At 52.5% G+C, this 22,651-nt stretch overlaps 1 protein-coding gene across 4 annotated transcripts in view; it reads left to right on the top strand.

The window, feature by feature from the left end:
• Window positions 1–22,651, top strand: part of Pik3cd (phosphatidylinositol-4,5-bisphosphate 3-kinase catalytic subunit delta) — a 36,572-nt gene that overhangs the window by 5,100 nt on the left and 8,821 nt on the right. For 2 of the 4 annotated variants that reach the window (XM_048783642.1, XM_015501425.2), the window contains exons 2-8: window positions 5,146–5,264; window positions 17,773–17,945; window positions 20,060–20,288; window positions 20,365–20,597; window positions 21,000–21,179; window positions 21,426–21,575; window positions 21,968–22,057. In XM_048783642.1, the coding sequence (XP_048639599.1) occupies window positions 17,805–17,945; window positions 20,060–20,288; window positions 20,365–20,597; window positions 21,000–21,179; window positions 21,426–21,575; window positions 21,968–22,057 (1,023 nt within the window). In that variant the 5' untranslated portion in view covers window positions 5,146–5,264; window positions 17,773–17,804. Of the gene's footprint in view, window positions 1–5,145; window positions 5,265–7,361; window positions 7,483–17,772; window positions 17,946–20,059; window positions 20,289–20,364; window positions 20,598–20,999; window positions 21,180–21,425; window positions 21,576–21,967; window positions 22,058–22,651 lie in introns of all 4 variants that reach the window. The other 2 variants (XM_048783640.1, XM_048783641.1) reach the window with 2 other exon arrangements.

Genomic DNA, 22,651 nt, shown 5'->3' with positions numbered 1-22,651 from the left:
TTTTTCCTAGTAAGTATTCACCACTGGCCTTTTTCATGATGGAGAATGTCTTTTCATCCAACAGATGTAAGGATGTCAGGATCACATATTTGAATCAGGACCCTGAAACTGGCAGAAACGGAGACAGGTGCAGCACATCTGGACGGCCCTGGCCAGGTGCTGCCAGAAGCTCCCCACTCATGTGCCATCTGGCTGATCCTGGCTTCTACCTTCCCGGGCCAGTCCTCTGTGCTGGTGACCCTTTCTGAGTGACCTGTTTTACAGACAGGAGACAGAGCCCTGCAGAGCTTAGGAAACTGCCGGCAATCCGGGTCTAATTCCAGAGTCACACTCTTGTCACCATGCATGCTGTTTTGGTTGACCCACGAAAGAACGAAAGAACGAGCACAGTCATCTTTTTTTTTTTTTTTCTGTTGTTTCTGCATTCCTGCTGTAGGCCACAGATTCTGATCGCATCCGTTAAGACAGACTTTTGGTCTGGCTTGGGGAATTGACAAAAAAAAAAAAAAAGGTTTTATTTCAATTAACTTTGTTTTTTTAACTACAGTTGAGCCACTTTTTGAGTTAACTGGAGAGCAAGAACTCAAAGATTAATGAAAATATGTGTGGGTGGCAGGGGAGCAGAGCCTCCTGTAATTAGGCTCCCTCATCCTTATGCTTTGAGAATACAAACATCAAGGAAGCCCTGGACACCATGGCGTGCACCTCTAGTCCCAGTTACTCAGAGACCCAGGCAGAAGCACTTGAGCCCAGAAGTCTGAGGCCAGAAAGGGCAACATGGGAAGACCCTGTCCCCAATAAAACAAAACAAAACAAATCCAAGGTAATAAAGGGATAGGGAGTTTGTGTGAATCAATATGGAAGCTCTCTTTTCACTTCTAGGAGGATTTTGATAAGCTCTTCTATTTTCCTAATATAATTAAAACCAAAATTTTGAACTGGTTATTGTTGGTTGCATCTATTTTTTTTTTCCCCTGACTTTAGCTTTCCTAGTCTTGTCTCCAACTCAGCAGTGCTGTATGTGACAGTACCCAGGAATGTGAATGCCAATTTGAGAAGGAAGAGGGAAGCAGAATTCCAACAGGGCTGTGGCGGGTATCTGAGGGTGGTTGAGAGAGGCTGAGATTGCATCAGGGCAAGGTGACCTGGCAAATGAACTCCTTGAGTGGAAAGGGACTCAAATGGAAAGGAAACAGGAGCCTTTGCCTTAGGCTTGGGAACTTAGAGGATAGACTCCTTTTGGCAGTAGCAAGCAGAGGGGCAGAAGTCTAATTTCTTTAATTACTCTGATTTTTTAACAGGAGTGAAACACATTTATTTACTGACTACACTGATTTATTTACCCCCTCACATGGTTTTAGAAAGGACTTAAAGTGCACGAGCCATGATCAGGGAATCAGGAGACTAGAGTCTTTCCTCTCTCTTCACCACCAACTAATGTGACCTGGGGCCAGCCAGGTCCCCTGGCGTCTGTTTCCTTTGTGTAAGAGCGAATACTGACTCTGCCCACCAGGCACTGCCTAGAGACTTCCCCGTGTACCTTATTATGCCATTTAATTCTCCTCCAAGTTATTATGGTCTGTATATTTCCAGAATTTTTGCACAGTTCCAGCACATCTTCATAATTAATATGGACCTCTGTCTTTTTGTCGTTTTTGCCATTTCAAAGATTCTCGGATTTTCCTCTCGGCTCCGGAGAAACTAGTGCCTGATATCTCCAATTTGCACCCGAGTCAGGTCATTGGGTCTAATTCCGATGGGGACCTGGTCGTTGAGTCTGGCTTTCACTCAGATCTGTGTTGAAGGAAAAAAGGAAGTCTTCTAGCAGGGGGACCACTGAAGAACTGGGCCCCTGGGGAGGAGGGCTCCCTCACGTGGAGAACCGGGGGGGGGGGGTTAAGCGGCCGTCGGTGTCATCTGCTGTGGAAAATTTCTTTGCGGTTGGCGAGTGTTTAGGATACGTGCCTCTGCAACCAGGTGCCTGTCACAGAACTCTTCCTAGTCGGCCTGCGGGTCTCAGGTCCGGCCGTAATTACCCGTAACTTCTCCTCCTAGGAAACCCCGGCGCTATCGGTACCGCGCGACCCGCAGGGGACTCACACCCTGGCTAAGTCAGCGGGCTGAGCTGCCATCTGACGCTTCCGGCGCTGCAAGACTGGCTCCGCAGCCCCCGCCGGAGGAGTGACGGGGAGGGGCTGGCAGCGCGGGGCGGGGCCCGGGGGCGGTCCCCACCAGGTGACTCGGGCTCCGCCCACAGTGCCCCGCACCGCCAGCCTCGTGCTCCGTGGGAGGGCCGGTGAGACTGTGTGGAGCGCGGAGTGCGGTGTCTGTGGTCTGCGTCTGGGCGTGTGACAGTGGGTCTGAGCAGTAGAAGGAGGGTATTTTTGAGTGTCTGTAACATCTAGAGATGGCATGGGGGGGGTATCTTTTCCTGCCCCTCGGCCCTGTCTCCTCCTGGGCTACCCAAACATCGGGACCCCTGGGGTTGCTCCTGGGTGGCGGAGTGGAGGGGAAAGCGCCTGGCCGGGGCTGCGCGCCCGGGATGGCAGCTCCCAGATCCCGCCGCCTAGTTCTCTCATCTCGGACGTCTTCGATACTCCCAGAGCTTCGGACAGCTTTTCCCCTTGCTGTCTTCACTCGCACGAGGGATGCTTCTGGGGCTTGTTCACTGGGGTGGACCCGCCGCGCCCTGGGCGCCTCTCCAACAGCAGTTAGCACCGCCAAGGAGCGTTCCTCGAACACTCGCCCCCTGGGTGGGGGGTTCTAGGCCCCGCGGGTCCTCCTCCTCCACTGCACAAAGTCTAGGTCTGTGGACCCGAAGCAACATGGTAGGGCGACTTGAGTCGCTGCAGAGCGACAAGTTTATGGGTTCTAGGGGGTTCCAGGGCTGTTTTGCCGCTGAGAGGCTGGCCTTGCGGATTGGGTCAGGATGTGAGTGTGGACGCGAGAGTAGGAGTCCTTCACCTTCGCTCATGAATTTCCTCATTTGCCGTCGGGGGAGAACCGTGCCCACCTGCCGCGTAGGTGCCTGGATAAAACCGGGACGCTGGAGCAGAAGGCTGGGGCAAGGATCGCCACGCTGTTCCGGCGCCAGCGACCTGCCAGCGCGCACCCAGCTCTTTGTTCTGAATTGATTTGTTAGTGAAAGCCCTGGCTAAACCCACTTATTTTCTAAATCCGACAATACAGGGGAACCCCCGAGGCTGGATTTCAGCCCAGAACCAGAGCTGGACAGCCGTGCGAGCGACCCCGGCTTCCGATCTGTGACCCGGTGTGTACTCCGCCCTTTCTGGTGGGACCCGGGGAGCAGAGGCGCTTGGCAGATGACCAGCCCTCACTCACTTTGCAAAGACACCTGCTATCTGCTGGTTTTAAGGCTTTAAGACCGAGACCAGGACCATCGTGCGCGGAGTCCCCGTCCTGCGGCTGCTCCGGATCTTGGGGCTCGAGGGAAGAACCCCGAAGGCCCGGCCCTGAGCATCCCGGGTCTCGCAGGACCCCACTGAGGAGGCCGGCCAGGCGGGGGGTCGCGCCCGCGCTGTGGTTCTCTGGCGGGGCCGTGCGATGCTCTCTCCTCTCCTAGTCGGGTCACATCCTTTTGTGCCGACGGGAGGATGGAATCCCCAGTATCTCGGCTGCCGCCCTTGATGGGATGAGCGGGGTCCTCCTCGGACCGCAGACCAGGACGCGCCTGTTTGGGACAAGCTGTTTACTTGCCAGGGACCGGGCAGTTCTGTGCGCGTCCTCCCCTCCCCCTGCCCCCATTCGGGACTCAGCATCCTCCGCTCGGTACCTCCCTGGCTTAGCCTACCGAGCTTTGCCCTTGAACCCAGAGGGGTTAGAGAAGGGCAGGTCCACAAGTCGGGGCCAGCTCCCTCCCAGGACGCGCCTTCTCCCTGGCCGCCCTCGTGTGAATTCTGGCCTGGCTTCTCATTTCCTGACCTGAATTCCTGAGGATAAATTCTTTCCTTGCCTCCTTCACTTACTCTTCCTCCTCTCGGCTCCATCACGCGTTTTGCTTTGTCCTTCCTGTTTTGAAAGCGCTTTCCCGTGATCCCTCTCATTTCCCTGGGCCCGTTCTTCTGTGTCTTGGTATCTCCAACATTGCCCTGTCTTTTTATCGATCAGCAGCGGGAGGTGTTTGTTCCTTAGCCCTTAGCACGGGCCTCCAATCCTCCTCTGCCAGTGTCTTGGGAAGTCCTGGCTGTCCTCCCTGAATGCGAGGGAAGGGACCATCCACACCCACCTTCCTGGGCTCTTGCAGCAGGGTCCCCAGAGCATCCTTCCAGGAACTGGGCTGGCAGCCCAGAAGGCTCTGCTTGGCCCCTGGGAGATGTGTTGGTATAGCACACGCCTTTTCCAGTGGGTTCCTGAGGTGCGCTCTCAGCTCATAGAGAAGCCAGTGGTTCCGATTTTCTGCTCCTCAGGAGCCCTCCCAGCTCACCTGCTGGGGTCCAGGCCCACTGTGGAGGCAGCTGTGCCCTGGGCCAGGGTTGAGAGAAGGGACAGATCCTACTTTTAGAATTCACCCAGCTGGGCTGGAGCTCTGGTGTTGTCAGGTCTTCTCTTTCTTTCTTCTCTCTCATTCTTTCCCCTCTTTGGGGTCAGTATTTCTGGGAGTACCCTAGGTAGAGGAAGAAACACCACAGATGCCATGAGCAGGTGGCCCCTCCCTCACATCTTTCTCTTTCATCTCCAGCCCAAAAGGAATGAATTTTTCCTTTAGACTGGGCTTTGAAAACAGATCCACATGGGCAATCAAGAGGTCAAGTTCCTGAACCTACTTTCTGCAGCCACCAAATGGAATTAGAACCCAGGCATGGCTCCGATCAATTACTTTGCTTTCAAAAATCAAACAGAACTAACAACCAACTCTTAAAAATCTGAGTCATCCGTATGTACAGCCCTGCTCCAGGCTCTGGGAATGCTCTGGTGGTGTGCTTCAGGACCACCAAAGGGAACTGGGGGTGGCATTGGCACCGGTGGCAAGAAGGGCCCATCAAGCAAAACGGGACTGGCATGCAAGAAGGGAACCCGAGGTGAAGAGTTGCTGTTAGGCTGGAATCCTGCATAGGAGGCTTCTGAGATTTCATTCTACATGTGTTTTTCTTTTTCTTTTGTTTTCTTTTTTTTTTTTTTTTTCAGACAAATAAGGAGCTCAGAGTCGGGCAAGGGTGGGATGATGCTCTTTGATGCCAAAGCACCTTTGACCTGCCAGGCAGAGGGGCCTTTGCTGGTGGTCTTTCTTGGCTCAGTCCAGAGAGGTAGGTTGGGGGAAGAAAGCAGTGTTTGGGGGAAGGGAGAAGAAATATTGTTTTGCAGCTAAGACTTTGAACAAAATCCATCCTCCTTGACACTTCAACTAAAGAAGAACTTCTCCATAGGACTAGCAGGCCCAAAAGGAGAGAATGACCCAAATTTTTTGCTAGGAGCAAACAAGGGAGGAAGTGAACTAGACCTCAGCCAGCCTCCCAAGACAAGGATGCTGCTGCCTGGGATGGCTTTGTACTGAGGAGCCCCGGAGCCCATTAGTAAGCTGCAGCCTTTGGTATTTGACTCATGCCAGTTGTAGGAGTTTGGGCCTGTTTAGGGAGAGAAAAATTAAAGCATTTTTTTTCAAAGAAGTGGATTAAAATTTTAAAATTCAGTATTGCTTCCGGAGGAATCCTTAGGTGAGGTTGTTCTCTAGTTCAAGATGTTGGTAGTCACTGGTTCTCTGATAGGATGCTCTTCAGAGTTTTTAGGACATTGACTTGGGAGATGCAGTCCTTTCACTGTGCAAAAGGAGAGACCAAGGCCAAAGGCTGACACTGACCGGGCATTGGCCAATACTCCCAACCAAGGGCCTGGGGCAGCTGGGGTAGTTCTTGAGCTCTATGATGGGGAGGCCTAGCACTCCTCTTGCAAGCTCTGTGGGTAGGTATTGTGTCCTGAACACATCTGGAACATTCCTTCTGAGCATCTCTAGAGGTTTGTCCCAACTTCAACCTCATTGTCTCTAGGTCTTCTCTGGTCGTTTTCAAATTTCCTTGTTGGTTGTGTCTCTCTTGTAAAAAGTAAAATATTTACAGAATCTTAACCTATAAAGCAGATAATAACAGAGCCACTGTGGGGGAGGAGAGGCCATCCCAGAACTTACTTCTCCCCCTCCTCTCAGGGTGTCCATTCCCTGTGGTGCTTCCCTAGAACCCACTACTCTTCTGAACAGAGGTGTAAGCTGTGGGTGGTGTGGGCCCGTGCTGGAGGATGAGTTTCTTCTACACATCTGTTTGCACTATCTTGATCTTTGTTTCAGAAAATTAAAATTGTAATTTTAGTCCTCATCCTTTTTATTCATAAAGCAAATATTTACTGTTGAAAATCTGCAACACAGAAAAAACTGCACGCATGGCTCACTCTTCTATAATCCCACCCCCAAAGACAGAACCCTTGTTTCCTCAGCAGAGTGCCTCCCTCACTCCTGCAGGAGCTCTTCTATGAAATATTTTTTTGGGCCAGGCACGGTGGCACACACCTGTAATTCCAGTTTCTTGGAAGGCTGAAGCAGGAGGACCGCAAGTTCAAGGCCAGCCTGGGTAATTTAGCAAGGGCCTGTCTCAACATAAAAAGGGCTGGCTTGGGGCTTATTGATAAAGCACTTGCCTGGCATGTTTGAGGACCAGGGTTCAATCCCCAGCACCACAAGTAAAAAAAGAAATAAAACTAGATTTGGGGGTTGGGGATGTAACTCAGTGGTAGAGCACTTGCCTTGCATGCATGAGCCTGGGTTCAGTCCCCACAGCTCTAGAACAATCTTGATTTTCATTTATTGCTAAAGATTACTACAGGCTTGCTAGGCACAGTGGCACACACCTGTAATCCCAGCAACCCGGGAGGCTGAGGCAGAAGGATTGCAAGTTCAAGGCCAGCCTCAACAATTTAGTGAGGCCCTAAGCAACTTAGTGAGGCCCTGTCTCAAAATGGAAAAAAAAAAAAAAGCTGGGAATGTGGCTCAGTGATTAATCACTTCGGGTTCAATCCAAGATTACTGTAGACTTCCACATACACATAACTGATTGAATACCTATGTGTATTCTGTTTCAAAATCCCACTAAAATAAAAGCAAAGAAATAAAATATTTAAATCCTTTGGAAAACAGAGAAGTAAATGATAGAGGAGGCTGTGTGGAGGGTAGCAGGTGGGTGAGACACCGAGCAGAGAGTGTTGGCCTGGGGGTGGGAGCCAGCTGATGGGCCCTCAGGACCAGCAAGGGTTCCCAAAGGTGGGCAGCAGGGAGAGCTGGAAGCAGGAGGGGGTGGGTTAGAGAACAGACCCTGCCCCAAGCTCCCAGAGCCAAGCCGGTGGCTCTCTTCTCCACCCAGGCAGAAAACAGCATTTCCTGCAGGCGTCTGAGTGGCTCAGACCCAGCTTGACACAGAGAGGCCGCGAGGGCAGCAGCTGAGGACAGGGGAGACCTCACACTGGGAGAAGGATAACCTGGAGGTACGCACACATGGCCTTCCGGCTGACACCCAGCCTTCAGGCAGGGCTTTAAAGAGCTTCCCTCTCAGGAAACCTCACCAAAAAAGTGGCCCTCAGATACTGGCTTTGAAGGGGAGCCTGTTGATACGCTGGTTCATTACTTTGTCACTTCACAGTGACAAAGTACGAAGTGACCAGCCCCCACCTGTGCACAGTAGGTTTACACTGGGTGGATAAGGATCGCCCCACCCAGGCTGAGACCTCTGCCGTGGCAAAAGAGACCCGGGGAAACAGAAGAAAAGGAGCCCAAAGTCCAACGTGGCTGTTAAAAAAATTAATAATAATAATAATAGGCACCCTGATAAAATAAACTCTTGCTGGGTATTTTAAAACTATGATAACAGAAGTAAAAATTTCAACAGAAGAGTTGAAAGAGAAAAATTTCCAGAAAGGAGAATAGAAAGCCTTGAAACATGGAAAACAGGAGAGAAGAGAGAAAATTAGAGAGTCAGTGTAGGAGGCCCAACATTCATCTCACAGGAGGCCAAGGAAAAAGAAGGGAGAGAAATGGAGGAAGGGAAATTATGCAGCAACAACTTCTAAAACCAGAGACGTTGCTGCATTAAAGAGGATCTCTGAGCAGGACCCAGCAATAAAAGGCCCGCAGTATGGGATATCATTGTGAATTCTCCAAACTCCAGAGATAATCTTGGCAGGGTGCTGGGCTCCTGTGGTCCCAGAGACTTGGGAGGCTGAGGCAGGAAGATCACTTGAGCCAGGGAGTTCAAGGCCAGCCTGGGCAACATAGTGAGACCCTTTCTCAAAAAACAAAATGAAACAAAAATCCTCCAGAGATAGAATTAAAGTCACCAGAAGAAAGAAAGCCACATACCGATCAAAGAACAGAATGGCCCTGGACTTTTTCAAAAGCAAAAGCAACACTAAAAGCTACAAGAAAATGGATAGATGTTTCAAATTTCCAAGGAAAATGAATTCCCAACCCAGAATTCTTTCGTCATTATTTAAGTGAAATAGTACATTAGACCCATGTTTTTAGATGTGAATTTTCTTTTCTTTTGGTGCCTGTGTCGGGGGTGGGGTTGGTTCTGGGGACTGAATCCAGGGGTGCTCTACCTCTGAGCCACATGCCCAGGCCTTTTTTATTTTATTTTTGAGACAAGGTCCCACTAAGTTGCCCAGGCTGACCTTGAACTTGTAATCCTCCTGCCTTGGCCTCCTGAGTTGCTGGATTATGAGTGTGCACCACTGTGCCCAGTTAGATGTGAATTTTCAAAAATTTCATCCCTCTTTGCACTCCTTTGCAAGAAAGCCCCTGAGTGATGTTCTCCACTAACACGCTGCAAGGCTGAGATCCTGGCACAAAAGTACCAGGGGTACCAACTGGCCCCAGCGTCAGTAGCAATAGCAGCAGTTTTGCCATCAGACATGATTCTGCACAGTGGTGTTCACACAGAGCCCCACGGTTGTATTTATTTTCTTGTTGAATTTCCTGTTTTCCCTGGAGTTAGCAGTTGTCTCAACTTTGTATTTGTTTTCCCTTCAAGGTACTAATTGTGAATTCTTCCTCATATTCTTTTTTTTTTTGGTACCAGGGATTGAACTCAGGGGCTCTTGACCACTGAGCCATCCCCAGCCCCATTTTGTGTTTTATTTAGAGACAGGGTCTCATGGAGTTGCTTAGTGCCTTGCCATTGCTGAGGCTGGCTTTGAACTTCCAGCCCTCCTGTCTCAGCCTCCCAAATCACCACCACTCCCGGCTCTTCCTCATACTCTTCAACAGGATTGTACAACTTCTTGCAATGCAGCAGGTATTTTGTAATCTGTAAGCTCCTTCCCTGCTTAATGAAAATCAACTTTTGCCTTTGTTTATCCAGGACTGGGGATTGGACTCAGTGACACTGTTCCTTCCACTGAGCTTTATATCCCAATACTTTTTTTTTTTAATTTTGAGGCAGGATCCCCGTGTATTGCTGAGGCTGGCCTCAAAGTTGTGATCCTCCTGCCTTAGCCTTCCCAGTAGCCGAGATGACAGGCATGCACCACTGTGCCCAGCTGTTACAGTTCGTTCTTGGTTGCGAACAAAGAAACTGGCTCTGGGCTGGGGTGCAGCTCAGTGATAGAGCACTTGCCTCGTGTGCATGAGGCCCTCGAACCACAAAACCCAATCAAAAGGGCCTGTGTTTAAGAATAATGGTGCATCTAGCCTAAACGTGTATCTCTTGGGGCCCCTGGACTGTTTATTTCTTTGACTTGTACCTTCAGGTCAAGAGGTTGGTAAGGACAGCAGACCCACAGCCTGCTGGGCCATGTGCCCCTCGGCTTGTTGAGGTAGAGGGTTTGGGAGTCTGGGGCTTGGAGGGCTCAGTTCTTCCCCTGCCTGCCCCGGCCTGGGCTTTGTCTCCTCTCCTGCTTCTTCCTGGGCCTTTCCTCCACTTCTCTCCCTGCAGCCAAAGCTGTCTCCCTTGCTGCCTGAAACCCTCCCGGGGCTCCCGCTGCAGTTCTAGCAAACCCTGGATCCTGACCGTGGCACCAGAGCCCCGGCAACGGCCACCTGCCTCAGGGCCTCCGCACTCCTATCCCGCTGCCCGGAACCCTGTGGTCACTCCCATGTCGTGGGTCTTTGCTGGCTCCTCTCTCATCAGGGCCTCGACTGTTCAGTGCACCCTCCCCTGAGGACCGGCCCCGGCCCGGCCTCCCTCTATCACATTCCAGCTGCTGCGCTCTCTGAAATCATCTTGTTTACTCACTTGCTTCCTTTTGACTTTTTGTCTGTTTCTATTAGACTAAAACTTCCCTGGAGCAGGGGCGGTGCCCATCCCGTCCCTACTGGGCACCTAGAAGGGACTCAAAGAAACGCCTGCTGAGTAACCGAGCCAAGGACCGGGGCCTCCCGACCCGCGGTTCCTGGGTTTCCAGGAGGCTGTGGTGGTCGAAGGGACTGTGGGCTTTTCGTGGTAGACAGAGCCAGATGGCAGTTTCTGGAACCTCCTTCCTGGCGAGTGTCCAGGAGCTCTGCTGGGAAGTGGGCCCTCTGGTGAGGCAACTTCCGACCCTGAAGTGCCCACTCACTTGCCCACATGGGTTGGGCGATGGGAAAAGTGCCAATTTCAGAGTTCTCCCCCGGGGAGAGGCTGGAATCAGCCCACTGGTAAGAAGGGCATTTTGAGGCTGAACGTCAGCCCAGGTCAAGGAGCCCAGCCCAGACTGCGCTCACTCAGCGTGGTGCAACGGGCCACCCCTGCGGTCATCCGTCATCGTCACTTACCTCACAAGCGCCTCTGCAGGGTGTCCTCTCTCTCTTTCGTTGAGGTGGCTGCTGGTCTTGCATCCTCCCAGGCTGGGTTGGGCTAGACACCTGGACTGTGTGCTTAACCGCCTTCTCGAGGTTTCTGTGACGGAGGCCCCTTTTCTCAGGTTAGGTGGGTTGTGCCTTTTGGCTCTGGTATCCAGAAGGGAGATGATGTCTTGTCATTGGGGTCAGACTTGTAGGCATAACTCCTGCTCTGCGGCAGCTCATGGCGACTCCTTAGGGCGACGTGGAGGGAGCGTGGCACACACCACCTGGGTTCCCTCGGGGAGATGTTCATCACGCAGATGGGCAGGACACCACTTCACCTCTGTCCCTCGCTGCCTTCCCCTGTGCCCAGAGTGACTCCTGTGTTCCCCTGGAAAGCCATTCCCCAGGACGTGTGATTACAGGTCCCAAAGTGCATCTTTACAATTGGCAGAGGCTGGGCAGTGCTGCCTGGTCAGCCAGCCAGTGATGGCCAGTGGGAAGCAGTGGAGTCCACCAGACTGGGACGATGTCGGCCCAGAGCCCTGGCAGAGGTTTGAGAGGAAGGAAGGGATCCCTCAGGCATCCTGGGCTCAGCCAGGCCCCCAGCCAGCGGGGCCATCGGCCTAGGGGACCAGTGAATGTTGCAGCTTCATCTGGAGGAGGGTCTTCAGCCGTGGGGTGTGCCCTACCTGCCTCCCTCAGCAGTCACAGAAGCACTCCTGCTGCTGGCAGTGAGCCCGTGTGCCACCGTGTGTGCCTTACAGTGTGTGGAACTCCTCTGCTGCCTGCGTAGGGCCCAGGGCAGACCCCAGATGTCCCCTGGCCTTGGGCTAGAGAAAGAGCAGCCAGCGGGAACACCCCAGAACACTGGAAGGGAGGAGGGGTCTCCTGCGATGGAGACCCACGAGTCGATGGCTCTGCTGTCCTCAGCTGCCTTTGAGGACTGAGTGACCGAGAGGTGGGAGGAACTGAGCCCATGCCGTGCTGCTTCCCGGCCGCTTTCCTAGAGCCAGGCGTGGACAGAGCAGACTGCTCGAGGGGGTAGAGGAGGGGGTGGAGGGATTGCTCGGGCTCCATCCTGGGGTGCTCCTGGCCTTCACTGACCCTCTGTCTAGGCCGTCTCTCCTGTCCCCATGGCTCCCCATCTGTCACCTGCTGGCCCCAGGTATATCTCTACGACCCCACAGATGGCTCCCTGGGCCCTGGACAGGGGCACTTGGCCTTTGGCTGTCTTCACTGGTGTCAGTCAGCAGCTCGGATCCCACGGGTCCAGGAGGGACGGCCTGCTGCCACACCCCCGGGCCTTCTCTCCCTCTGCTTCCCTGGGCGGGCAGTGCCCACCAGCCCTGCAGTCTCCAGGCCCAGACCTGCGGCCAGCCTTGCCTCCTCCCCATCTGAACCTGTCCTCTGGGGAGCGTGCTGGACTCCCTTACTGTCCAGTGCTGGCTCAGGAACTGTCACCTTGCTTCTCCCCAGTCCCTCGGCAGCGCTGCCAGTGGCTCTGTCACATTCCATCATTGCCCTGCCTAAAACCCTCGCGGGCCGCCCACCCACTTAGAGCAGAAACCCAGGTGCTGACCCGTCCTCCGGGTTGTGCAGCACCCAGTCCCCGCTGACCTTGTCCCCCTGTCTCCACCACGTCTCCCCTCCAGCCTCTGGCCCTCTCTCCAGGTCCTCTCCTCGGGGGCATTTCCCAGCCTCCTACAGGCAGTGCCCCTGCCCCCCAGCTACTCTCCAGGACAGTGCCACATGGCCCTGTCCTCCCCTGCCCTGGTGCCACATGCGGCCACCCTGCTTCCTTGCCTGTGTCACCCTGCAGGGTGTGAGCTCCTTCGGGGCCTACACCACCCTATTTCCAGCTCCTCCTGCAATTCCTAGCACTTAATCCAGCTCCAAAATACGAGTGGAATTAAGGAATGATCCTCAGACTGAGTGACATATGCAAAATAAAAGTCCAGTACGGCATGAGCCAGGTAGGAGATGACGGCCCAAAATAGCCACGAGTCTTGAATTCAGTCAGGAATGTTCCCGGACAGGCTGACGGGACGCGGCTTCCGGTGGAAGTACCTGGAGGGCTGGCAGCGAGCTCAGTGACGTGGCCAGCAAGGAAGTTTCCTGGGGGCGAGGGAGGGGGACACGGCACACTTTAAGGCTATGCAGGAGCTTGGTACCTGGAACCTGAGTGTGTCCCTGAAAGCCTCTCTCCGGCCACACATCGCCGCTAACTTTCCATGTTCTCATTACAACACTGTTTCCAGACCCTTTGGGCAGAGTCTGGAATTCTGGATGGGGTCCTCCATCAGTGATGGTGGTCAGGGGCACTGTCTGTGCGCCTCTAGGTGGCAGTACAGAGGACATGGGTTGGCTCACAGAGGCAGGTTGGCTTTTGAGGAAGGAACTTTCTGAACACCAGAAGCTTCCCAAGAGGAAACGCTGCTGCCCTCATGGAAAGAGACCACAAGTGGCAGAAAACCCAGCTGAGACTGCTCTGGAGAGAAAAGCCAGAAAGGAAGAAGGAAAGGCCGAGCTGCAGGCATGGCTGGATCCAGGGAATCAGTGACATCCTTGGGCCCAGATTTGTGTTCCCCGTCTCCACTTTTTCTCTGTGTCCCTCTCTCCTCAGGTTCTGCCCCTGAGGGCAGCAGATGGTTCCTAGAAGCTCTGGGTCAATATTCTGTCTTTTCTATCCCAGAAGGAAGTCTTGACACCAAAACCCAGTCACCTGACTCGGTAGTCACATGCCCATCCTGGGATTGTTGGAGCCTGGGAGGCAACATCCAGGGATGGGTTGAGGCTGAGTTCCATTCCCATGTCCCATCCAACCCCTGGCAAGGGAGACTCTGATTTCTGATTGGCCTGTGTCCCATGCCTTCTTAGTGGCCAGGGGTGAGGTCAGCCCATCTGAACCACGTGGACCAAGGGTGTGTGGCACTTGTGAAAAGTCTCCAGCACCCAGCAGCCCCTCAGGCCCTCTTGCTCGCTGAGGTCACTCTGCTACCAACGTGGACAAGCGGTTCTGCCTGTGTCGTTCTCCCTGTGGTTGACATCACGAGCACCTGGTTTTGGTTCCTGGGCTTCTTTGGCTCAGTCTCCTGCCTGTGAGATTCTTTACCTTGTGACGTAGGTGTGTATTTACAGGTTATTCACCCTCACCGCTATATAATATTCCACTGGGAAAGGATAGCCACGGTTTATTTCTCCACCCTTCTGCTGATGTGGGCTTGAGAAGTTTCCAGGTCGGGGCTGTCATGAACAGTGACGGTGTAATCACTCTCGCGTGTCTCTGGCGCGTTTCTGTTGAGGGGTGGATGCACTGGTCCCAGGCACACTGTGTTCAGCTTTAGTAGGTCCTGCCGTTGGCATTCTCGGGCAGTTCTGAAGTCCCTGGATCTGCTGGCATCTCTGTGCCTTCATAATGGAGAGTGACGGGTCTGGGCTTTGTCTAGAGCCGAGGGTAGGGGCTCGTTGGCTGATGTAATCTGGGTCCTGGGCCCAGAGAGAGGGAAGGATCTGGCTTTCTCCTGTCGTGTCTCCTGGTCACTCGCTGGCATTGGGTGATGTCCTGTGCACACCTTGAGGGTCTTTCACTGTTTCGTTTTCTGTGGAATTACTGCTCTGCCACCCAGCTGGTATGGCTGAAGACTTCACTTCCAGAGCACTGAGGGCAGGAGAGCTGGGGTGCGTTTTCTCAGAACCCAGGCCTTTGTCTCCTGGGAGCTCTTGCCTCCTATGCTCATCTTGGCCTCACCAGATTAGGTGACAAATGTACCCCTGGCGTCCCCCACTTGGCAAAGTACATTTAGCCTCGTAGATAGATTCTCCAGGATTCCTGATTATCCCCCAGGTTTTGAATAAAAATGGAAGGCTTTGGCCTGGCCATTCTCAGAAAGAGGAACCCCAAGTAGGATGTAGTTTCACAATCAAAGGAAGTGGCTGCCAGCAGTGGTGGCCTCGGAGGACAAGGCGAGGTACAGGTCCCACTGCTCAGAGCCACTTCTGCATCCAGCGAGGGAGGCACTGCCACCCAGAGAACAGCACTCTTAAAGTAAACATGTCCATAGCTGGGCACGGCGACATGTGCTTGTCATCCTGGCTTCTCAGGAGGCTGAGGCAGGAGGATCACAAGTTCAAGCCCAGCTTGGGTAACATAACGAAGCCCTCTTTCAAAACAAAAAAACCTGAACATACTTTCAACTACTTTTTTGGGGGAGGAGATAGGGGAACTGGGGATTGAATCCGGGGGTCTTAACCACTGAGCCACATCCCCAGCCCGTTTTTATATTTTATTTAGAGACAGGATCGCACTGAGTTGCTTAGGGCCTTGCTGAGGCTGATTTTGAACTCACAATCCTCCTGCTTCAGCCTCCCTAGCCACTGGGATTACAGGCATGTGCCACTGTGCCCAGTCTTTCAACTACTTTCAAAAGTCATTTAAATACAGGAGATTGTGACCTTATGGTAGGCAGGGAAGTTTGACTGAATTGTTCCTTCCTTTTTTTTGTGTGGTGCTGGGGATAGAACCCAGGGTCTTCTGCATGCCAAGTATCTCTACCACTGAGCTACCTCCCCTAGCTCAGAAGTCTTTTTTAAAAAATAAAAATCATAAAACATATAGAGACTGATATATTTGATTGCGTTGATTGCATTTCATTCATCAAAAAGAGACCATATTGGGCTGGGATTGTGGCTCAGTGGTAGAGCGCTCGCCTAGCACGGGCGGGACCCGGGTTCCATCCTCAGCACAATGTAAAAATAAAGGCATTGTGTTGTGTCCATCTACACCTAAAAATAATTTTTTTTAAAAAAAAGAGATCATAAACCAGGAGAAAAGAGACTCAGAGTAGGAAGAAAACATTTCCAACTTATTTAATCCACAAGGAAATGGAATGTAGAACATATAAAGAGATTTTATAAACTAACAAGAAAAAGATAATAACCCACAGAACACAGGCCACGGTCACCAGCAGGCTCTCTGCCAAAGCTAAATATTTTGTGAATGATCAGGGAAAAGCAAATTTAAGCAATGTAAATCCATTTCATACCCATCAGATTGGCAAAAATCAGTAAGTTTGACAGTAGCAAGTGCTGAGGGAGATTTGGAGATCAAGCACGAACTCATGATGGGCAGGACCCCCTTGAGGACAACCCGGGGTGTTTGCTCAAGTGAGCGATGCAGCTCAGAGGTTTCGCCACGTATGACTCTCGGGCACTGGAAATGTACATAGAGTGGTTGAGGAATGAGCTTTAAAAGGTTCCATTTGGTTGGGACGCAGCTCAGTGGTAGAGCACTTGTCTCGTGTACACAAGGACCTGGGTTCCATCCCTAGAATTGCACCAAACTCCCCCCCCAAAAAATTTTTTATTTAATTTATATTAATCAAAATTTATAAATTGATATATTATTCATTTCCTGGAAAAGTTTTAAGTGTTTGGAACAACCTGGGTCTGTGAACCTACTTTTTACCTGAAAATAGTGTGAAATTTATCAGTGGACAAAAGTATTTCTTGTGCTGTTTGTTTGGCTGTGCTGGGGATGGAACATACTAGCAAGGGCTCTGCCCCTGAGCTACACCCCGTCCAAGATCAGGTATTTCTTCTCTCTTTTTTTTTTCTGTGGGGCTGGAGACCCATCCAGGGCCTTGTGCATGTGAGGCAAGCACTCTACCCACTGAGCTAAACCCCCAGCCCAAGACCAGTTATTTCTGATGAAAATCTAAAACTGAAATGACAAAAACAAGAAAAAAGAAAAAAGAAATGGCAATGAACGAAGTATAAATTATACACCAACTTTTAAAAAAATATTTTAAAAATACATGGAATGGCTTTAGTAATTTTTTTCTTTCTGTGTTGATTTCTTGTCAAAATGACAGTCTTTTGGACGCATTGATTGGGTTAAATTAAATGCATTCTGAAACTTCATTTTACCAGTCGTTTCCCTTTTTAATGTGGCTACTGTTAACTTTGACATCAGGTACGGGGTTCCCATACTTCTCTTGGATGGGGCTCATCTCCGCACCCTAGGACCCCAGTGCAGGAATATTCATGGTTGCCTTGTTTCTAATAACCAAGGAAAACAGAAACAAACCTTCAGGTTCATCAACCAGACAAGGGTAAACACATAGTGCTTGCTTTACACAGTTAAACACCTAGCTCAGCTGCATGTGTCCAGCCACATGATTGTATCTAGGGAACAAAGCTGAGTGACCAAAGCAGGATACAGAAGATTCACTATTCCCTGACGTTTTAAGGCATACAAAAAATGTCAGGAATTCTTTGTGGATACATATTAGCATAATAAAAGTATAAAAACCCCCATGGAGGTTATAAACAGATTCCAGGTGGTGGTGACCTGGAGGGGGAAGCTGGAGGTGTGAGAAAGGAAGGGGTATGAAAGACACAGTTTGTCGTAGTGTTTTGTTATTTAAGTGCATGGGAGGTAAGGTTAGGGCCTTAGTATGATCCAGATATTTCACCAAATCATTAGCTGGCCAGAGCTGTTTGTAACCCATTTGGTCTTTGGTTAGAAAGTTTCAAAGAACTTTGGGTATGGTGGCCCATGCCTGCAATCTACTGCAGCTACTGCAGAGGCTGAGGCAGGAGGATCACAAGTTCAAGGCCAGCCTCAGCAACTTGGTAAGACTCCCCTCTCAAAATAAAAAATGAAAACGATTAAAAGGACTGGGGGTGCAGCTCAGTGGTAGAATGCCCCTGGGCTCATTTCCCGGCACACACACAAAGTTTCTATGAACCGCAGGCTTTGGGCTTTCTCAAGTCCTGAGGTGTCCACTCAGCCACCTTGCCTTGTCCTGTCCCTGCAAGTTGGTGGCCACGATAGGGTCTCCCAGATGTGTAAATTCCTGAGGGAAAATTATTTGGTCTGGGGCTGTTGGCCTGCTGAGAGGAAGGCAGATGTGTCCACGGGGTGAGAGTGACCTGGGACGGTAGGAGTCACTGTTCTCGAAGGACTGCCCTGCGCACCTGGGGTGGCTCACTCTGCCTTTCTTCCCCTTCAGGTCCCCTGGCCACAGAGAAGTGACAAAGCAGAATGCCCCCTGGGGTCGACTGCCCCATGGAATTCTGGACCAAGGAGGAGAACCAGAGTGTGGTGGTCGACTTCCTGCTGCCCACAGGGGTCTACCTGAACTTCCCTGTGTCCTGCAATGCCAACCTCAGCACCATCAAGCAGGTACCGCGGGGTCTTCCGTCAGCCCCGGGAGCTCAGAAAGACAGACAGAGGTGTCATTCTCAGACTTGGGATCCTCAGAGGCAAAGTTTGAAAGATATAGCATCTGAGAATTTTTTAAAAACATGTGGTTAAACTCCACTTACCATCTGAATTAGCTTTCCTGCAACAGTTCCCTCCCTAGTTCCTACAGGACCAGCTACTAGCCTAGGTCCCCGCGAAGTCTCCAGGGCTGGAATGGAACTTTAAAAGTTTGACCCACGTTATACTGTCACCTTAGTGACCACAGTCTGCCCATGGCCACACGAGGGCCTTGCAGGGCTTTGCCTTTAGACTGTTGCCACGGTAGTACACATCAGCCTTGGAAAGGTCCTAGTTCATTGAATAAATTTCAGGATGAATTACTGAGTCAAAGCATTGGATATATGGATGCTGTTTGGTAGATACTGACCTGTGACTTTCAAAGGGTTTGTGCCGCTTACAAACTTAGATTTAATAGGTCATGCCTTGGACTACCAGAGAACCTATTTCAGAATTTTAAAAGCCATCATTGAGAGCAGAAAAAAAAAAAATGATAGATGCAATGAACTATACTTGAGGGATTTTATTTATTTTATTTATTTTTTAACTTCCTGGAAGATTTCTCTTTCTTTCTTCCTTCCTTTTTCTACCTCAAAAGTAGCCAGGTGCGGTGCTGCACGTCTGTAATCCCAGTGGCTCGGGAGGCTGAGACAGGATGAGCACAAGTTCAAAGCCAGCCTCAGTAATTTAGCGAGGTCCTAAAAAACTAAATGCAACCCTGTCTCTAAATAAAATACAAAAAAGGGCTGGGGATGTGGCTCAATGGTTAAGTGTCCCTGGGTTCAATCTCCAGTACCAAAATAATGATGATAATAATAATGATGATGATGATAATAATAAAAAATGACACATTAAAATTTTGGAAAATAAAAAGGAAGAGACCTACCTGGGACCCAGCCATAGACAACAATCCTAGACAATACTTTAGCCATTTCCTCTTTTCTATCTTTAGTGTTGTTTTATGTGAAAATTCTGATCATGAACTTTCATGTCTTTTTTTCTGAGGGAGCATAGTAACAAATTGTTTACGTTATAAACTTCTATAAATATCATTATAAAGTTCATTTTTTCGGCTTTCAGAACTACACACAGTGTGATTAAAGTTCGAATGCTACAGCAACAGATGTCACACCTGTCCCTGGGGTCCCACCTCTCACTTTGGTGTGGTTTTGATTTCTTCATATTTTTATTGATTTGAGGCTGGCAGGCTCTATGTTATTTGTCACAGTGGCTCAACTCTGTCACTGCTCAAGGCCACCATCGCCTTGGTGGGGTGAAAGCAGCCCTAGGTAATGTGTGTACGGTGGGCATGGCTGTGTGCCAGTAACCGGGTGGCCCACTAGATATGCCCTGAACACTGTAGTGTGCCAAGTCCTGGTCTATGTTAATCAATATGTTTATGATGGTTGTTTTTATGGAATGGGCTGGAATTACATTTGCTGTCCGACAACATGAAGTTTCAAGAATTGACATAACGTGGACCCCTCTGTACAGGTCTCCTGGGCTCGTGCCCTCTATTGCATGACAGACCACCATGAGCAGTTCCACACTGTGGTGATGGTGGGCTCTTCCCTGTGTCCCCAGCTGTGCTGGGCTGGGGTGGTGAAGTCCCCTTCAAGGCTGCCTCACCCAAGGGCGCAAACTGACAGCCTCACCCAGCACCGCCCTTGGAGAGTTTCAAGTTTTGGTCCCTGGGTTGTGTTAAGCTTTTCTGAATTAATTTCCAACATTTGAAAAGCAGGTTGCTGAGCCCCAAAAGGTCTTGTCCAGCTGTCTCTGTGGGTAGCCTAGGGTGGGCCATGTGCCCTGTGGGAGAGTTGGGGATGCTCCTGCCTGGATCTCAGCACGTCGCCCCCTTCACAGAGCACAGGGACAGGAGGCCTGCTTACCAGCCCGTGGGTCCAAAAGGCCAAAGGGTCCGAGGAGGCCATGCCCTTGAGGTCTCCCTTGGCCCTCCTGCAGGGTGGGATCCCCAGGCCTCCGTCTGCCTCCCATCAGCTGCCATGGCTGGGTGCTGACCATGACTGTCCCCCCAGGTGCTGTGGCACCGTGCCCAGTATGAGCCGCTCTTCCACATGCTCAGCGACCCCGAGGCCTACGTGTTCACCTGCGTCAACCAGACCGCCGAGCAGCAGGAGCTGGAGGACGAGCAGCGGCGGCTCTGCGACGTCCAGCCCTTCCTGCCGGTGCTGCGCCTGGTGGCCCGCGAGGGCGACCGTGTGAAGAAGCTCATCAACTCGCAGATCAGCCTCCTCATCGGGAAAGGTAGGGCACACCTGCGCGGCCGCGGGCCACTCAGGCCGGCCCCACTGCCCCCGCGCTGAGCCGCCCCTGCCCTCAGGCCTCCACGAGTTCGACTCCCTGCGCGACCCCGAGGTGAATGACTTCCGCGCCAAGATGCGCCAGTTCTGCGAGGAGGCGGCGGCCCGCCGGCAGCAGCTGGGCTGGGAGGCCTGGCTGCAGTACAGCTTTCCCCTGCAGCTGGAGCCCTCCGCCAGGAGCCTGGGGGCCGGCAACGCCTCGCGAGTCCCCAGCCGGGCCCTGCTGGTCAATGTCAAGTTCGAGGGCAGCGAGGTGAGCCCGTGGCTCTGGAGTCCTAGGGAGGCTGGCCCCACCGCAGCAGCGGGGCTGCTGTGCCCATGAGGACCCTCCACTGTGAAACTCCCCAGGCCCCCAATTCCTCTCCTCTGACCTGCATCAGATGGCATTTGCCAGGCAGGTGAGGGCTGCAGCTGAGCAGCCCACGAGGTGAGCTTGCAGGGCCAGTCGACCAAACGGAGTGGCCGTTCGTCCCTTAATTCACTGGACAAGTATTTCCTGGGTGTCTGCTGTGCCTTCATCAGTGAACACCCAGGCCCTGCCCTTGTGGGGCTCACACCTGGGGACACCCATTAAGGGCAGACAGGCGGCCTTGCCCATCTACCCCAGAAGCCCAGGACCTGAGAGCAGCAGGCCAACCCTCCCTCCTCCCGCCAGGAGAGCTTCACCTTCCAGGTGTCCACCAAGGACATGCCCCTAGCACTGATGGCCTGCGCCCTCCGCAAGAAGGCCACCGTGTTCCGGCAGCTCCTGGTGGAGCAGCCCGAGGACTACACGCTGCAGGTGAACGGGCGGCACGAGTACCTCTACGGCAGCTACCCGCTCTGCCAGTTCCAGGTGAGGCCTGCAAGGAGCCCTCTGCCCTCGGGGCTCCCTAACGCCCGAGACAGGGCCAGGGTAGGAGTGGGAGACTCGGCCGGGAGCCTAGCAGCTCAGACAGGGCTAGAGAGGAGAGGAGCAGGGCTTGAATCCCAACTCACCCCCATGGCTGCTGAGAGGTTGTGGCCACGCAGGGGGAGGGAGAGAGGGTCCAGGGAATGGGCATGCCACCCATTGGCAGCTCACCCTGTGTCCCTGTCCCAGTACATCTGCAGCTGCATGCACAGCGGACTGACCCCCCACCTGACCATGGTGCACTCCTCCTCCATCCTTGCCATGCGCGACGAGCAGAGCAACCCCGCCCCCCAGGTCCAGAAACCACGCACTAAACCTCCCCCCATTCCCGTGAAGAAGGTGAGATGGCGTCTTCCTCTTCCTTCCCCTCTGTCTTTTTCTCCCACCTGTTGGCCAACCCTAGAGCTTCTTGGGCAGCACCCGGACCCGCTGTAGATCTAGGGGACTTTGGATAGTCCAGTCCTTATGGAGAGACGGCGCCTTGAGCTGACACCCAGGGTGGGGTCCTGTCTGAGCTGCTGGGCTCCTGGGCTGCCTTCTTCTCTGCAGCTCTCGGGAGGCGGGGCCCTGAGCACCTGCGTGGCAGATTTTCTGGTAAAAGATGGCGTTGGGGACAAGTGTCTGAGCCTTGCTGCAAACCTCCACCCTCTCCCCCTCCCGCTACATGGCCACAGCCTTTCAGCAGCCATGGGAGTGAGCTGGGATTCAAGCCCTGCTCCTCTCCTCTCTAGCCCTCCTCTGTGTCCCTGTGGTCACTGGAGCAGCCTTTCTGCATCGACCTGATCCAGGGCAGCAAAGTCAATGCTGATGAGCGGATGAAGGTAGGGGCTCAGGGACCAGGTGAGGGAGTGGGTGTTTTTTGCACAAACAAGGTGGCTGTGGCCTGGAGGGGCAGCAGAGGAAGAAGAGTGGGAGGGTGTCACACGAAAGCCACCTGACCACATTACCCAACATCCCTGCCTGGAGTCACTGTGAACCGCTTCAAAACAGGAAGAGGGGAGGGGAGCAGGCCAGCAGGCCAGGGAGGCCGATTCGATTCGTGGAAACCTGGGCCAAGCAACTTCTGGGTATTTGACTTTGGTGGAGGTTGTGGAATCAGGCTCAGCCCAGGGAGGTAGGGTGTCCAGCTGGAGAGGTGTGTGGCACTGGAGGAGCTGGGCCGAGGTCCTTCCAGGGGTACCCACCCAGGGGTGCCCAGAGCCTGGGGGTGCTGAGCCCCCGTGGGCTTGGGGGACAAGGCCCTGTTGTCTCTTCAAAGCACTTTCACAGCTCCCCTGCCTTCAGAACCACCTGCAGAGGTGGATTTATTGTCCCACCTCTGGGATGTGATGCCGGCCTAGGTCCACAGAGTGTAGGGTGTCTTGCCTGGGTCACTTTTTGTTGGTATAATTTTACAAGATGGGAGGGCTGTGTGT

This window comes from Marmota marmota, unplaced genomic scaffold (genome assembly GCF_001458135.2).
Source record: "Marmota marmota marmota unplaced genomic scaffold, marMar, whole genome shotgun sequence".
Taxonomy (NCBI): Eukaryota; Metazoa; Chordata; class Mammalia; order Rodentia; family Sciuridae; genus Marmota; species Marmota marmota.
The sequence above is the reverse complement of the archived record's forward strand: the minus strand, read 5'-3'. Positions and strand labels throughout refer to the sequence as shown.